The sequence below is a fragment of the Thalassophryne amazonica genome, chromosome 10 (genome assembly GCF_902500255.1).
Source record: "Thalassophryne amazonica chromosome 10, fThaAma1.1, whole genome shotgun sequence".
In the NCBI taxonomy this organism is placed as follows: Eukaryota; Metazoa; Chordata; class Actinopteri; order Batrachoidiformes; family Batrachoididae; genus Thalassophryne; species Thalassophryne amazonica.
In genome coordinates, this window is record NC_047112.1 from 106,463,747 (window position 1) to 106,481,417 (window position 17,671).

The window sequence follows — 17,671 nt, forward strand, 5'->3', positions numbered from 1 at the left end:
GAAAGCCAGATAAATTTTTAGAATGGTTTCTAGGTGCCAGTCTCTAACAGCTTCTGAAAAAATTCTGATGGGAAAAAAGTCCTTTTCATTCCGCCATTTCCAGACAATGAAAATCCGACGAGGGGGCGGGACCACTCCTTCCACAAGGCGTGCTCGCAGGCCAATAATGTCACCGACAGGCGTGGAAAAACTCACGCATGCGCACGAGGGTTCAAGCATGTCTGACGTAAAAACATATGAATGAAATCCATATAGTTTTTGAAAAAAATAAAAAGGTACGATACTTTATGGACAGACCTCGTAGTTGTAGCAACAGGTGTATGAGGCGTTAGAGGCAGCTCCGATTTTTGATGACTGGCATGCAATTTCTCCTTCGTGCGCTAGTCAGCTTCACAAGTGTTTTGTGTGAAGGGGCCCTAAAATATAACACCCATGTGTTGCAAATCAAAATATTCATAACATATTCATAACAGTCTCAGCTTTCTGAATGATATTTGTCTAGACCACCAGAATCATCATCTCCAGATATGAGGTCAACCACAGTGGTATCATCAGCAGACTTAAAACTTGTATTGCTGGGGTGGTTTGATGTACAATTATAGGTGCACAGGGTATAGAGGAGTGGACTCAGCGCACAAACGGTGGTAAAAAGTGTGAAGGTGGAGGAGCAGTGGTAGTTAACTTTGGCTGTGGACGGGCAGTGATGAAGTCTTTTATCTGCAAATGGACTCCAGCAGACTCCAGACTTGCTCCAAACACTCCAGGGATGAGAACATCAACAGGACAAAGTTCATCTCTTACAGTGGAGTGTTTCCTCAAACATTGTTACCAGGCCAGAAACAATTTCTTAATAACACTGATGAAAATCCAAATATCAATAAATTTGGATTTCAGTGCAACAGTAGTGAGGAAGCTGCAGCACCCCCTCCTGACGAGGAGCTGTAGCTGCATAGAGCACCTTCCAGTTCCTAATTTCCTGAAAAGCTTTTTGCAGTACAAAAGCTCCTGTTCCTCCTCTCTCTGGTCCACAACACTGTGCCCTAAAGAGAAAACACAATAAGGCTAATTTTTAACCTGTAAATGCAGCATGTCTCACAGTCAACAATAACTTTGACCCTTCAGAAGGGGGGTGGAACTTCAGAAAGGGATCACTGAACCACCATGCTGTCATGAGGCCTGAAGCAGAGGGACTGCTGTCAGTGAGGACATGGAGCTTGGATCATCAGTCAGTGTTGTGAGGAGCTCCAGAGTCCTGCTTGGCACTGAAGTCTGTCCTGCTGTCATTGTCATCAAGGACGGCAAAATCCACCGTGTCCTACCAGATGGCAGCTTTTCTGAGGCTGATGACTTTGAGGTAAGCTGGTTCACTGGTCTCATGTTCAGAATGCACCCCCTGATGGACAGGAAACACTGTCCACCTGCTTTACAAGATAGACTGGTTGGTTTAACTTGCTGTATCTGCAGTTGTTTGACGTGGGCGACAGTGTGGTGATGCCGGGTATTGTAGACTGCCACGTCCATGTTAATGAACCGGGCCGTACCCGCTGGGAGGGGTTCTGGACGGCCACCAGAGCTGCTGCCGCCGGAGGGATTACGACAATTGTAGACATGCCGCTGTGAGTTAGACACCTAAAATCAGTCAGAACCCATGTTCTGCCAAATCACAGGAAACAGCACAACAAATTTAGTGGTGATGTTTAACCACATCTACACACACTTTCACATGAAGAGATTTTAGAAAGACTGGGAGTGAATGTTAGCGAAGTGTTTGGACACTGCAGATATCAACATTTTATTGAGTCTTAAAGTACATAAATATGAAATTGGTCACTGGATCCTTGATCTCTGGACATAAACAAAAATAAATCTGTAGTTTTTGTCAAAAGCATTTCCTTTCAGGTATAAATGAGACAAATTTAACTCCATAGCGCCTGAGCTGTGGTCTTGCAACCGGCTGCACTGCACGTCAAGATCAGTGTAATTCATAAAGAATGGAGGACGTCTCATTTTGCAAAAATACCTAGTTTTGGTCGGTTGTAGTTTGCTGTCTGTATTGCAACATTTGGAAAGAGGTGTCATTTGATTTAAAACGCTGATTTGCTTTGAAGTTATTAATTCTGACCGAAATCTATCTTTCCATTGTTTGGAGCTGCACAGTTAGTCCCACAAAACAGATATTATTATTATTATTATTATTTCCTTTACCCGAGGGAGAGTAACTTCAGTTTATGAATCTTTATATGTAAAGATTAGAGTTGTCCATAATGATTTGAAAATGGGAAATGAAGATTTTTTTAACAGAGTCTTTGGACATCCCACAGGAACAGCATCCCTCCAACCACCACACTCAGTCACCTCCATGAAAAGCTGCAGGAATCCACAGGGAAGTGTTTTGTGGACACGACCTTCTGGGGAGGTGTGGTACCTGGAAATCAGGTACAGTTGGCTGACAGATTTGTGGGTTGCCACATGATTCTGAACTATAGTACAGACTAAGACAACATAAGTCTGTCTGTGCACAGCTGGAGCTTCAGCCCATGATTCAGGCCGGAGTCCCTGGCTTCAAGTGTTTCCTCATCCACAGCGGCGTGGAGGAGTTTCCACATGTGACCGAGAGTGACCTCCACATGGCCATGAAGCAGCTGCAGGGCACAGGAAGTGTTCTCCTGGTATGTGACACATGAATCATGATTTACAAATGTCCTCATAGTAGAGCAAAGACTCAGTGTGAATCACCTGAAAATCTTCTGCTTTGCCTCCTCCAGTTTCATGCAGAGAAAGATCTTCAGCTAAGACCAGAGGAGACCAGCGGTAAGAATCATTTTTACTGTCCTCCCACTAGCTTCATGATCCAGTGTAGAGAAGTAATGACATTAGAGTTATCAGTTAAAGCTGGTCCACTGCTTTGCTTATCAAGTTAAAAACCTCATTAAAAAACATTTAGGACACGAGGACACAAAGACGGGTGCAGCAAATCTGATCAGGTCTGGGAGTGCATACCGGTACTACACGTTGCAGCATCCACCACAGAACTACCCTCGGTCCTGGTTGGTCACTTCACAGGCAGTCAGTCCATCTCTGCCTCCTTAAAGTAACCCTGTATCTGCTGCAGTCAGGAGATTCATGGACATCCACTTGACCACATCCAGTTGCGGTGGTCCTCAACGCTGAAGCAGCTTTGTGCTGGATCACACTCAGGAAAATGGACCACATAGCCACTGAGCTGTAACTGATGTTCCCTCAAAATCCACATAGTGCGTCTCATCCAGGATGCTCCTGGTGATTACTCAGTGCCTCCATGGACTGGATGTGTTGTGTGTTGGGGGGTTTGGCTGGACATTTTGGTGTTGCTTTCTTTTCTTTGCTCTCCAGGTGGTATGCAAACTGGTTTTTGTCTGTGGAGAAGATGCTGGCAGAAGAGTCCTTCACCCTCATCAGCATGATTTGCAGCACCTGTGGATGATGTTCACGTGCAGACTTGAGGACTTTCAGCTGAAGCAGATAATGAGATGGCGTTCTGCATTTAAGCCATTCGTAATTCGAGCAGAATTGCCGGGAACTCGACCTTGTGACGTTCGTTTGTGAGACGCTGAGGACCGCGCCAGGATTTGACACATCGTGCCTGTGAAGGAGGACGGGTGAGGGACACATGCTGTCAGCACACATCAGAGGTGATTATTGTCTGAATAAGTGTTAACAGTAATTTGGTATTTTGTTACGCAGTATATTTGAATATTGATGAGAATTGTGCAGCTTGCTTCTCACTGCCATGGCGTAAGGAATGATGATCCTCCACCTGTTGTGAGAAGCTGCTCATTTACATAAAGCTTAAATTCAGACCTGAATGTGTTGCTGATAGTGTGTGCCTTTGAAGGATATTTGTTGTAGCTGTTGACTTACCTCACCTTTTCCATCCTTCAGAGTCAGTTTGTCGTATCCACCTGGGGGGTGTTCGGCGGTGAGTCTGGGTCCAGAAGCGCCGAGCTGTGATCCATTTGGGCGCTGGAGAGCGCGCCGTCCTTCACCTCGCCAGACAAACGCACATTTATGTTGTACACCAAATATTGCACAGGAGAAAAATAAAATTGTTTTGTTTTTGGAACCGCTTTCTGGTTATTTAGCACTGGGTTCAGTCAGACGCAGGTCCGCTCCTCAACCCGCGTCTGCACATAACAGTAGTTCCCGGCCATTCCAAAATGGACCCAGCGGCAGAAGCGGTTCCATTTGCTGAAAGAGTTCAAGAACACTTGGAGAAAATATGGGAGCAATTACAGCATCTCGCAAACCAAATTAAACAAACAGATGCCCGCGTTACGGAGCTTGCAGCGCAAGCCGTTCCGCTTCCTGCTGCTCCAGCTGCGGCACCATCGATACCGGTGCAGATAACTCCGTCACCCAGAGATTCGGCTTCCGAATCAATCATTTGTCATCCGGAGCCTTATGCGGGAAACGTTGAAGCCTGTGCTCCGTTTTTGATGCAGTGTTCTCTGGTTTTTGCTCAGCGACCGGCTTCCTTCTCTTCTGATGGTAGCCGTGTCTCATATGTGACAAATTTGCTCCGAGGTGACGCCTTAGCTTGGGTCACTGCGTTGTGGAGTAATAACTCTCCATTGTTAGGATCCTTTAAGGATTTCTCCCGGGAGTTCCGCTTGGTTTTTGACCATCCGGTAAAAACAAATACCGTTGCCCAACGGTTGCTGAATCTCAGGCAGGGGAGGCGGAGTGCGGCGGATTATTCCGTGGATTTCCGAATTTTGTCTGCTCAGTCCGGTTGGGATGCCGCAGCTTTAAGAGGAGTGTTTGTGGATGGTTTGAACGATTCATTAAAAGACGAACTAGTAGTCCGTGACGAACCAAAAGATTTACATGAACTAATATCTTTGGTTATTCATCTAGATGATCGGATAAAGGAGCGTGGACGCGAGAGAGGGCGGACATCAGAGCGGGTCTTTTCGTCTCGGGGCTTTCCCCAACACAGATCTGGGCTGCCTCTTCTTTGCCCCACTGAGACTCCTCCGACGGGACCTCTGGCTCCTCTTGCGGATGAGCCCATGCAGCTCTGACGAGCTGAAGCCGCCATATTGCCCCGGTCACATAAGCGTCAAGAAAGATAGTGATGACGTATCTCCAGGTGTTCTGGGACAGGCAAAATAATGGACACAAAAAAAAAACAAAAACCTTTGGTTGTTTAGTTATTTGGGCTATTTTTGTTTTTTTTTGTAAGGGGTTATAAATTGTTTGGGGATTTAGGGGCGGTTCTGGTGGAGTGAACGACTGGCAGTTCGGAGCTTGGTTGGACTCAGGTAATTGTTTGTTTTCATTATTTGGACTTAGGTATTTTCTGTTTGAGGATTGGGTCGTTTTGTTTTGTTGTTTTTTGTTTCCCTGCTTCCCTAACCCCAGCCTCACATTGCTCTGAGACTGTTTGTCTTTTGGGTTGTGGGGTGGTGCAGGTTGGTCACGCTGAGCGTTTCTCAGAAGACCTCTGCACTTGGGAGGGGGGGGGGGTTGTCAGGGGCGTTTTTTTTGGGTTTGGTTAGGGCCCGGTTCCTCTCCAGCCCCGGTGGGCCTTTGACCATTCGTCATTGGTGTTACCGGTGTGTGGTGCAGCGGGAACATACCTCAGTCGGAGTGGTGGGCCGATCTGTTGCCGTTCACCATTTCGGTAGTTCCACCCCTCCCGATGGGCTGGTGGTATGGTCGGGTAGGGGCACCGGACGTATTTCCGGTTTTCCGCTGCACTTCGGGGATGGGACCGGGTTAGTTTTTCCTGTTTCCTTCCCCAGCTTAGTAGTTTTGTGCCGTTCGCCAAAATTGAGCTAACGATAGGCTCTGGGAGTGATCTGGGGTCTTTCGGGGTGCTGGGGGGGGGGGGGTAACAGGGTTTGACAGTTGATTTATTTTGCTCCCGGGGTGTTTTAATGAAGTCCGCTGGAGGTTGGATTTTTGTGTTATGTTTCCTTCCAGGTTCCACCTCCAGGGTTGATGGGACGGTCCTCTGGGGGGGAATTGATTGTGGGGCCGATTGACCAAGTGTGGCCGGTTCTGGGGTTCCTGGGTTGTGGGGAGGGTGCCTCCTGGGGTTGATGGTACGGTCCTCTGGGGGGCGCTGTTGCTCCATGTGTACCTGGGGACCTCTGTGGGATTCTGGCTTTGGCTGTTTCTCCTGGAACTGGCGGTAATGGTCTTCTGGGGGGTGTTGGGCTCTGCAAGTCCTTCTGGGGGGGTTGTTTGTTATTTTTCTTTGTGAATTTATGTTGGTATTGTGTTGTTGGGGCTGTGTTGGGTTGTTGGATTTGGGTGTTTTTCTTTTCTTCCCGGGGTTGGATGGGACGGTCCTCTGGGGAGGGTTTGGGTGGGTTTTGTCTTTTTTCTTGTATGTGGGTTGTATATGACTTTTTGGTTTTTTTTGTTGATGCCAGCCGGCCTTCCAGCCGCGGTGCCCTGTCCTGCTGTCTGCGGTGGACCTTGGCAGCGTTACGCCGTCTGCTTCCTGACGTGGACCCCGGAGGGAGGTGCTGTTCTCGGGCCTGGTCTGTTCGGTCGCCGGGAGGCTTCCCGTTGATGGGGGGTACTGTTGTGTGTTGGGGGGTTTGGCTGGACATTTTGGTGTTGTTTTCTTTTCTTTGCTCTCCAGGTGGTATGCAAACTGGTTTTTGTCTGTGGAGAAGGTGCTGGCAGAAGAGTCCTTCACCCTCATCAGCATGATTTGCAGCACCTGTGGATGATGCACACGTGCAGACTTGAATACTTTCAGCTGAAGCAGATAATGAGATGGCGTTCTGCATTTAAGCCATGAGTGATTCGAGCAGAATTGCCGGGAACTCGACCTTGTGACGTTCGTTTGTGAGATGCTGAGGACTGCGCCAGGGTTTGACACATCGTGCCTGTGAAGGAGGATGGGTGAGGGACACATGCTGTCAGCACACATCAGAGGTGATTATTGTCTGAATAAGTGTTAACAGTAATTTGGTATTTTGTTACGCAGTATATTTGAATATTGATGAGAATTGTGCAGCTCGCTTCTCACTGCCGTGGCGTAAGGAATGATGATCCTCCACCTGTTGTGAGAAGCTGCTCATTTACATAAAGCTTAAATTCAGACCTGAATGTGTTGCTGATAGTGTGTGCCTTTGAAGGATATTTGTTGTAGCTGTTGACTTACCTCACCTTTTCCATCCTTCAGAGTCAGTTTGTCGTATCCACCTGGGGGCTGTTCGGGGGTGAGTCTGGGTCCAGAAGCGCCGAGCTGTGATCCATTTGGGCGCTGGAGAGCGCGCCGTCCTTCACCTCGCCAGACAAACGCACATTTATGTTGTACACCAATTATTGCAGAGGAGAAAAAAAAAATTGTTTTGTTTTTGGAAACGCTTTCTGGTTATTTATCGCTGGGTTCAGTCAGACGCAGGTCCGCTCCTCAACCCGCATCTGCACATAGCAGGATGCTGGCTCAGGTTGTGCGTTCAGCAATTTGGGTGTCTTTATCAGTGAGGTAAGGTTTACTGATGATGACTTCATGGATGATGCTGTAGTCTTTGTGGAATCATTGGATGCTCTGACTGCAGCACTCAAGAAGCAGAAGGAGGAATCGGTGTGTGTCTGAGTTTGCAACTGTCCTGGTTGAAGGCCAAAATCCAGGCTTTCAGTCAGTTTCTGAACTCAGTCACCATAAGTTTATCTTTTTGCGAGAAACACTTTCACTTATCTCAACAGTGGTATTTATGTCTCTGTGTCCTCTGACCTTGCCATTGAGAGACATCTGGAAAGAGCTTATAAAGTCATGAGGTCCTTGGACAGAGGTGTTTGCTGATGCCGAAACGTCTGCAGGAAAATGATGGTCAGAATCCTACTGATTGTGAGACCTCGGCCTGGTTTTATGAAGCAGTGCTAAGAGAGATGGAGTGAGACTAAGGCTTCATACTCAAATGTTAGTCAAAGACTAAAAATTATGGCATTCTGTGAGGACAGACTAGACAAGATAGACCCATATTACTCTTGTCCAAAGAGCTAAAATTTACACCAGTGCTGGTCTGAGGCCAAGATGGTCACAGTTGTTGTGCTTCAAGACATCGAGAGGAATCGACAGTTGTTCAAGAGGGTGTTTTCATGATTGTTTTCATTTTTGGATGATTTTGATGGGAAGTGGGGGTAAATTGAAGTGCGAGATCAATAAACAGATTGGGGCAGCGTCTGATGTTTTACAGACGCTGTACCGGACCATGGTGGGGAAGAAGGAGTTGAGCTAGAAGGTGATTTAGCTGATTTAGGCTCTTATCTTCACCTATGGTCATGAATTTTTTGATAATGACCAAAAGTATTAGGTCATGGATACAAGTGACAGAAGTGAGATTCCTTCATTGAGTATCCAGGCTTACACTCCTGGGCAAGGTGAGAAACTCAGCTAGCCAGGAGGGACTCAGAGTAGAGCCTCTGGTTTGTTACCTCAAAAGGAGGCAGCTGAGGTGGTTCTGGCATCTGGTGAGAATGCCCCCTGGTCATCACTCTAGGAAGGTCTTCTGGGCACGTGCAACTGGGAGTAGACCCTGGGAAAGACCCAGGACATGCTGGAGGGATTGTATTTCCCATTTGGCTTGCGAATGATGTGGGATCCCCCAGGAAGAGTTACAGGATTCTGCTGAGGATTCGGAAGTGTGGGATGAACTTCTTGGTCTGCTATCATCGTGACCTGGCAGAAAATGACAAGTCAGACAAGTTTAGCACTAAAGAAGCCAAGTATGAACCCTAACCAATCAGTGGGGTCCATGTCATAGTACTATACCTTCAGAAATTCCCCATTTAAGGTACTTGAATAAGGACCCCTAAACACATAACGAAAGACGCAGAAACCGGAAGAAAGTCTGCGAACCAAACAAGAAATCACAAAACATCGTGTGTGTGCACAAACACAGTGCAAGCAGCTGCACATCGTGCCGCTGATGTGGAGAAAAATAAAATAAAAACCAGCTGTATAATTATTGAATATCACTAGGTTGATATAAATAATACATCAAAGGGGACGCAATACAGAACCCTGCGGTTAAATAACCCTGTTTAAATAAAAAATAAATGCCACACATGGGATTCGAACCTGCAATTTGCAAAAGCTCAGATTTCCAGACTGAAACTTTACCACTGCGCTACAATCACTGTCTTATAACAGGAGTATAAAATGGCTAAAGTCAAAAGAGGATAAATGTATTTTTTTAAAAACAAGAGGAAAAAGTCGCCGTAATAACTGACAAAACGGCGTTTGTTACGGCATATTTTGGGTGATATGTGACTGAAAGTGGCGTATTTGTGGCGCTGTTAGCTTGTCATATTGTCATAGTCCTGCGGCACTGTGTGCACGAATAGTTGTAGCGACAGGTGTACGAGGCGTTGGAGACAGCTCCGATTTCTCACGACTGGCATGCAATTCCTCCTTCATGCGCTAGTCGGCTTCAATCGTGTTATACTCGTATGTGAAGGAGCCCTAAAATATAACACCCATGTGTTGCATATCAACATATTCATAACAGTCTCAGCTTTCTGAATGTGAGAAACATATTTTGTTGTGTGGGCCGCTGAAGAGGAGGTACTGCTGGCCCACCACCACCAGAGGGCGCCCTGCCTGGAGTGCGGGCTCCAGGCACCAGAGGGCGCTGCCGCCGACGAAGGCTGTCAGGATGACAGCTGTCACCCATTACTGGACACAGCTGACTGCACTCAGGACGGAGTATATCAGCAGGACAGCGTCTCCACCTCAGTGCCGAGATATCGCCTTGAGCCTAAGGTAATCTTCTCTGCAGCTTATTTAAGTAAAATACTATAATACTTGTTAAACCTTTCAGGACAGCTGACTACCGAAAGCCGAGTGATCGGATAAGTACTCACCTTCCTGCTTATTGTGACAAGAGGTGGAGGCGGCTTGCCCCTCTCATCTACTGGGTGCGGTCGCATCCCAACCTGTGTGTTTGTGTTCTTTCCCGCCAGCAGTACCGGATCCGACGAGCGAAGGCAGTGGCCACCTGGGAATTCGGGACTTGGCGGTTCCAGTACTTCTGGGTTTCGGTGGCAGAGGAAATCTGGGTGGTTCCGGTTCGACTAGGACGGACGTCTCCTACCTTCGGGCCTGCCCACACGACACCAGCAGATTTCGGCTTACACCTCCAAATTGTGAATTATTGTATCAGTTGTGCTAATTTCACAACAGTAAAACTTGTTATTCACCTTTCTCCATTGTCCGTTCATTGCGCCCCCTGTTGTGGGTCCGTGTACCTACACTTTCACAACATATTTGTCTCTACCACTGTGTTAGAAATATAATGTTGCTCTGAACCTGAAAATATGAAATGTGTTTTTGCAAATTCTTAACATCTTTAGTGAATATTTTTATCCATGTGGACAAACTGTTTTGGTGTTAGAAATGGATTGACCAAAATCTTTGGGTCACAAAAGTAGTATATATGAAAAAAAAATTTAAACAATGTATAATAGATAAATATAATAATATAATAAATATGTGGTCCTGGTACATTGCAAAGAGCATATTTATAAAAATAATATCACTTACCAGTGTCAGCTGGATGACTTGGGTCTTCAAATAAACAGTTATTGTTTAAATAAAATCCTTCAGTGATGAAAACTTATATCTAAAATATCCATGAATGCTGCCTTGAAGATGAAAAAATAAGAAATTGCTCCGCCAAGTTAAAAACTAAAATAAAACTGGTCAAAGGGAATGGCTTTTTATTTCTTTCTTTTTTTCAGGGAGTTTATTGGCATTGGTTTCAGTGAGAATCCCACAGTGACACACGCTACAGCCAGTTGTAAAGAAGGACAGATTTATGTCACCGGACCATGTGATCTTTTCTTGCCTGATTGTCTGCAAGTGAATGATCAAGTACAGCTGATTAGGTGAAGTTTCAGGAAGTGGTTGAATGAAGTCTCTGTCACATTTTGTCGCTGATTTATTAGAGGGTTAGATATTTACTGAATTTTTCTTTGTACTAAACTTTGTCAAAATAAAAGACTACAGTGCGTATTTGTTAAGATATAATCCATATTGTTAAAAACAACAGTGACACCCACACATTGTGCATTATGGTTTTGTGTCTGCAGTAAATTCGTTCATAACGTTATCACCTTTAAGAGAATATGGGATAGATGGAGGAGAAAAAAAGTCAGAACTAACAGTTTTTGTTGCTCTGGTGGTGGCATACACACTGTTGAGTTTTGTGATTGATGAATTGATGTAAACTGACAAATTAGACTATAAATAGACTAACAGAGAGATGAGGAGTCCCAGTGTGCTTATTGTCAACACAAATCAGAAATAAGTTCTGAAAGTATCTCAGCATTTATTCTTCAATGCAAGACGTAAATCACATCACAATTTTATAAAAGTGTCCTGCTCTATTTTTAAACTTATTTATTAAACCTTTAGATGAAACTGAATGTTTTCTGTCTCAAATTGTTATTTGCCAAACCACAGACCCCTGCCTGTACTCCACCTTTCTGCAGTCCAGGCCAGACATCATGGAAATGGAAGCAGTTCGCACCGTGACCAAACTCTGCCTGCAGTACCAGTGAGAACATCAAATGAGTAGCACCAGGACTTTGTAGAGATTTTATTCATTACACAAGGGATTTCTTTGCGATGCGTCTCTCTCCTCCAGGGTGCGCTGCCACATCGTTCACTTATCCTCTGCAATGCCACTGGAACTGATTGTTGAAGCTCGGAAGGCTGGAGCCCCTCTGACGGTGGAGACCACGCACCACTACCTGAGTCTGTGTGCAGAGGATATTCCTGCAGGGGCCACACACTTTAAGTGCTGCCCACCAATCAGGAGCTCTGATAATCGGGTAACCTGACATACACTACAGGTCATGTAGTATACATGTGTAGAATCCAAAACGTAAACTGTGGCTCCTGTCTGTACAGTTTACCAGTCATTAATCTGTGATTTGTGGCCCTCTAGGAGCAGCTGTGGTCTGCACTGAAAGCTGGCCACATAGACATGGTCGTGTCTGATCATTCCCCCTGTAGCCCTGATCTGAAGAACCTGGACAGCGGAGATTTCACTCAGGCTTGGGGAGGAATTTCCTCACTGCAGTTTGGTAAACACAGTTCAACTATACACACTGTATGGTAGCACTCTGTAGTTGTACAAGCAGGTAAATGAATACAAACTTAAACTTTGTGGGTACTTAGTTTTATTTCCTCCACTTTTATTCTGTTAACATTCCTCCACAGCGAGCAAAGTTCAGTGTGAAGTAAACGAGAGTGGAGTGCCACTTTTTAGTTTGGACTAATCATTTACCATCAGTCCAAAGTACAGCCCCAATTCCAATGAAGTTGGGACATTGTGTAAAATGTAAACAGCAACAGAATACAATGATTTGCAAATCCTCTCCAACCTACAGTGAGGAAAATAAGTATTTGAACACCCTGCGATTTTGCAAGTTCTCCCACTGAGAAATCATGGAGGGGTCTGAAATTTTCATCTTAGGTGCATGTCCACTGTGAGAGACATAATCTAAAAAAAAAAATCCAGAAATCACAATGTATGATTTTTTAAAATAACTTATTTGTATATTGCTGCTGCAAATAAGTATCAATGTTAATATATGGTACAGTAGCTTTTGTTTGCAATTACAGAAGTCAAACGTTTCCTGTAGTTTTCCACCAGGTTTGCACACACTGAAGATGGGTCTTCCAACATGACAATGACCCGAAGCACACAGCCAGGATAACCAAGGAGTGGCTCCGTAAGAAGCATATCATGGTCTCCAGACCTAAACCCATAGAAAATCTTTGGAGGGAACTCAAACTCCGTGTTTCTCAGCAACAGCCCAGTAAACTGGCTGATCTAGAGAAGATCTGTGCGGAGGAGTGGGTCAAAATCCCTGCTGCATTAATCATGACCATGTTTTAAAAATAACAGTCAGATCATAATCTGTTGTTCCCTCAAAACTTCAGGCATGCTGGAACCTGATGTATTGTTCGCTTAGATGGTGGGGAAGTGAGAGGTTTTCTGGCCAGGAAATGTATCTGTGTGCAAAGTGTCCAAGCACCAAAGCGGTTACAGGAGCAGCAGCTCCCTGAGGTGAAGCAGTTGAGCACAGCTTTCCTGCAACACCTTTGTTCTCTTCTATATCTGTACTTACAAAGAGAAGGCAGTACTGAATGGCAACAACTTCAGAAAAATTCCTCTAAAAATAATTTTGAGACTAAAAGTGTTTTTGCCCAGTATTGTGATTCATATCACCCCATATCACCCCAATAGAGCGCTTCGCTCTCAGACTGCAGGCTTACTTGTAGTTCCTAGGGTTTGTAAGAGTAGAATGGGAGGCAGAGCCTTCAGCTTTCAGGCTCCTCTCCTGTGGAACCAGCTCCCAATTCAGATCAGGGAGACAGACACCCTCTCTACTTTTAAGATTAGGCTTAAAACTTTCCTTTTTGCTAAAGCTTATAGTTAGGGCTGGATCAGGTGACCCTGAACCATCCCTTAGTTATGCTGCTATAGACGTAGACTGCTGGGGGGTTCCCATGATGCACTGTTTCTTTCTCTTTTTGCTCTGTATGCACCACTCTGCATTTAATCATTAGTGATTGATCTCTGCTCCCCTCCACAGCATGTCTTTTTCCTGGTTCTCTCCCTCAGCCCCAACCAGTCCCAGCAGAAGACTGCCCCTCCCTGAGCCTGGTTCTGCTGGAGGTTTCTTCCTGTTAAAAGGGAGTTTTTCCTTCCCACTGTAGCCAAGTGCTTGCTCACAGGGGGTCGTTTTGACCGTTGGGGTTTTACATAATTATTGTATGGCCTTGCCTTACAATATAAAGCGCCTTGGGGCAACTGTTTGTTGTGATTTGGCGCTATATAAAAAAATTGATTGATTGATTGATTAGACTACAATCCACACATGACTAGGTTTTCCCCACATAGAGAGCAATTAGACCTGTTCAGAAACTGCAGTTTCTTATGCTGAATGTGCGTGTTTGTGCGTGTGTGTGTGGGGGGGGGGGGTGGGGGGGTGGGGGGGGGGGTAGAGGACACGTGGCCAAGGAAGGAATCTTTGTTTAGGTCTTGCAATGTGGCACTACTACAACGTCTAGTGGCAGAAATAAAATTTTCATTTTCAGTTTTTGTTTCTGTTCAGTTTCATTTTAGTTTGGCAAGTGAAGCGGAATGAATGCTCATGTGCATCACTGAGTGTGCAAGCAGACGGTACGCACATCATGACCTCATCATGATGGTGTATTTGAATATTGTGTTGCATATAAATAGCAGAAAAACTTTGTGCTTGACTTTAAAAAAGGTTTTTGGTGATGTACGGTGCAGCTGTTTAGCACAGCCTCATGATGATGCCCCTTGTATTGCACCTGACCACACCCGATTTTAAGAGCGACACACCCATGGATGCACAGATGCGCCACTTGTAAATTAAACAATGTCATCATGAAACTAGCAAAAATACTTGTGCTGCATTGTATACTGCTTTGCATCAGGTGAAAGATAGAGCCTGTGTGTAAATATCTTTAATTTAAGTCAGATGAAATAAATTTATGACATTGACATGAGAGCATGTACCTCTGAAATGCCATTAAAAACTCCCATGCTGCACCTGGTTATATTAAGGTATTGTAAAATATTGTGGACCCACCATTTTTAGTGGATCCTGCTCAAAATTTTGTGGTTACTGTTAAAGGTAGAATGAAAAAGAACTTTGACAACATTTGTCATTTCAGAAAATGATTTTGATGTTTCTTGGCTCTGTTCCTTCAACGCAGTCTGACACCCAACTCATTTTTTTAACCAAATAAGCACCTTTGCCTCATTGTGTGATCCGTGGTGTAACCCTAACCCATGACAATAACCATAACCCAGACATAAATGAACTGAGAATGAGAAATGACGCTGCTGTTGGGGGGAGGGGAGGTCAGTATAAGATAGCAAAGCCTTTATTTGAAAACTATGAAACAAAATTATAGGAGTGACAAAGAAAAAAAATGTTATGACTTAAATTGTAAAAACCTCAAAGCCATTAAACCTTTGCATAAGATTACTACTTTTGTGCTTATTATGCAAAAATGACTGTTCAGCATGTACCAGAGTGCACAAACCCCAGACAGAACAAAACTAGAAACTCTCGTAACATTGACATGGAACCTGAGAGTATGATGATATGATGGATCTTATGTTGGCTTTTACTTTTGTATGAAGAGCGGCCACCATTTTTATGTTCTTCCTTATTCAAAATACATTCATCTGAATAAAGTGTAATCTTTTAAAAGCTTCACACCATCAGAGTTGTCTCTTCTCTGGATGGATCATAACTCTAATGGAATCTATTCCAAGTCGGGACCAAATCTCACAACACACTCCAGTGCCAAGGTGTCACTTATAGCAATGCTTTGGATATTGTCCTGCAAATTTGGATAGTGCTGCACACACAAAAAAAATTAGTGAGGAAATATCAAAAATGAGAAGATGAGACTTAATTGAATTGAAAATCTCTCCTTTAGTTTTTGAAAAATATTTTTTTTGTGTGTAATTTTGTTAACCAACCAACTGGTCTGGACCAAAGAAAAAGATTTAAAGCCAGATGTAGCTCAAACTTTGACCAGTATCAGCTCCGTTTCATGGAAGGACTCCAGCACTAACTGTTTGGTCTTTAATCATTAACCAGGTTTGCCTCTTTTCTGGACATCAGGCCATAAGAGAGGCTTTGAGCTGCCCGACCTGACGAGGCTGCTCAGCCGTAAAACAGCTCAGCTGTGTGGTCTCGACAACCTGAAGGGAAGCCTTGAACCTGGTTATGACGCAGACTTAGTCATATGGGATCCGGAACAAACATTTGAGGTCTGTAACATAAACCCACCATGTTAACACCATCCCCTCCAGAAACTGTCCTGCAAGCAACAGTGATTACAGATTACTGCATGACATTATCATACAATAATCAAGCTTGGTGTTCTTTTATAGGACTGTGCAAAAAAATCTAAATGTTGGCCATTTCTCAAGATGGAAGCTACTATTTTCAATTTGTTGATGTATCTTTTTGCTCCAGTTGTACAGGTCTGATGATTGTAACATTGATTCATTTCATTTTCATATGTCACAATCTAGAAGCCTATTTCCACTGCAGGAACACAACATTTGTTTTTTGGAGACCATCACCTTTGTACATGTCTTCACTGCAGGGGCTGCCTCAGAAAGATGATTTTCTTGACCTTTTTCAGGGGTGACACACGTCCCTGCTCGAGCAAATACTTCTGAGCAGCCTTGATAAACCACTGGGCAGGGCTAGATGCTGATCAGTGGGTAACTCATGCAGTACAAAGATTAATAGCTGGCCAATATTGACTATAAACAAAATTGCTCCCCTTCAGTGCACTTTTTTTTCTGGATGCAGAAGAGAAACTGAAATGAAAGAATTGATCTCATTTCATCAAGTCCAACGTGGTATCAATATTTGGATCAATCCACCCACCACCACTGGTGATACTGATGTGGAATTAGCTGCGTCACAATGTATTGCTTTTACATCGCTTCATAAACATCGGTGACCAGTGTGATTGTGAAATGGCAAAACTCTTCGATCAAATGTTTCCACCATGACTATCACACAGCAGGTAAATGACAAAGTGAGGATTATAATTGCATTCCAGAATATATGATTTCAGCATTCGAAAACTCCACTTAGCAAAGTTCCCGCCCATAAGGCAGGTGGATTACTAGTAGAGACAATTTACATTATGATCCAGATAAATTTTTCTATGGTTTCCAGCTGCCAGTCTCTAACAGTTTCTGAAAAAATTCTGATGGAAAAAAAAGCCCAAATCATTCCGCCATTTCCTGACCATTTCCACTCCTCACTCAAAGCCTGCTCACAGGCAAACGACGCAACCGACAGGCGTGGAAAAACTCACGCATGCGCACGAGGGTTCAAGCTTGTCTGACGCAATCACACGTGATTCAAATCCATATGGTTTTTGAAAAAAATAATAAGGTTGGATACTTTTCTAATAGACCTCGTACATGCCGCATCTAATCAAGTGAAGCACTTTCTTTACCAGATTTTGTCCCACTTTACAGATTACAGAGGAAATCATCCATCACAGAAACAAGGTACAGTAAACACAACTATCTGAGTGCAGTGTGACTGGTTGCACAAAATGTTGCAGTGACTGTTTGTGTTTGCAGCTAACGCCGTACCTCAGCAGCACGCTACAAGGACGTGTGCGTTCCACCATCCTCAGAGGTCGGCTGGTGTACAGAGACGGCTCCTTCTGCACCGAGCCTCTGGGCAAACACCTCCTTATTCCTGCTCATGTGAGACGAGAACACAAACTCTAATAAATCTGATCAAATCTTTTCAAACCCACCAGGCTGAGTTCTTCGTTGATCACTTATGACTGCCGTTTTACTTACACTGTTTACTCCATCAGCTTGTGTGTCTGCAAGAGGTGTTTTTTTGAGGTACGGCCTCCTGTGGAGATTGAAATATAAGAGCAGAATGTCTGAGAACAGAAAACACATTATTAGAAGAGCTGGGTTGTGGCAGCAGATGTTCTGTTCAGCTTTATTTTCATAAAAGAGCAACCAAAACTTAAACATGCAGAAAACTGCATTCTGCAGCATGTGCAGAATGCTGCAGTCGTGCAGGTCTCACGTATTAAACACTTTTC

At 44.4% G+C, this 17,671-nt stretch overlaps 1 protein-coding gene across 2 annotated transcripts; it reads left to right on the plus strand.

Annotated features, from left to right (window-relative positions):
- Positions 1-1,136: 1,136 nt before the first annotated feature.
- zgc:103559 (uncharacterized protein LOC494056 homolog) lies at positions 1,137-17,409 on the plus strand. 2 transcript variants are annotated; one of them, XM_034180698.1, is made up of 11 exons: positions 1,137-1,354; positions 1,465-1,616; positions 2,322-2,436; positions 2,523-2,669; positions 2,766-2,811; positions 11,474-11,567; positions 11,658-11,844; positions 11,961-12,099; positions 15,670-15,842; positions 17,060-17,111; positions 17,187-17,409. In XM_034180698.1, exons 1-11 carry the CDS (start codon positions 1,208-1,210, stop codon positions 17,396-17,398), a joined length of 1,464 nt encoding a protein of 487 aa, XP_034036589.1. In that variant the 5' UTR covers positions 1,137-1,207; the 3' UTR covers positions 17,399-17,409. The 2 variants fall into 2 exon arrangements, with proteins under 2 accessions (XP_034036589.1, XP_034036590.1); XM_034180699.1 differs by having other exon boundaries at positions 17,079-17,111; positions 17,187-17,367.
- The last annotated feature ends 262 nt before the right edge of the window (positions 17,410-17,671 follow it).

What these genes read in the sequence shown, in the direction of transcription:
- zgc:103559 (XM_034180698.1), top strand. Translation starts at nt 1,208, where the DNA reads ATGGAGCTTGGATCATCAGTCAGTGTTGTGAGGAGCTCCAGAGTCCTG. An exon ending in AATTTCCTCACTGCAGTTTG is followed by an intron (nt 12,100 to 15,669) that starts GTAAACACAGTT and finishes ATCATTAACCAG; the next exon opens with GTTTGCCTCTTTTCTGGACA. An exon ending in ATCCGGAACAAACATTTGAG is followed by an intron (nt 15,843 to 17,059) that starts GTCTGTAACATA and finishes TTTCTTTACCAG; the next exon opens with ATTTTGTCCCACTTTACAGA.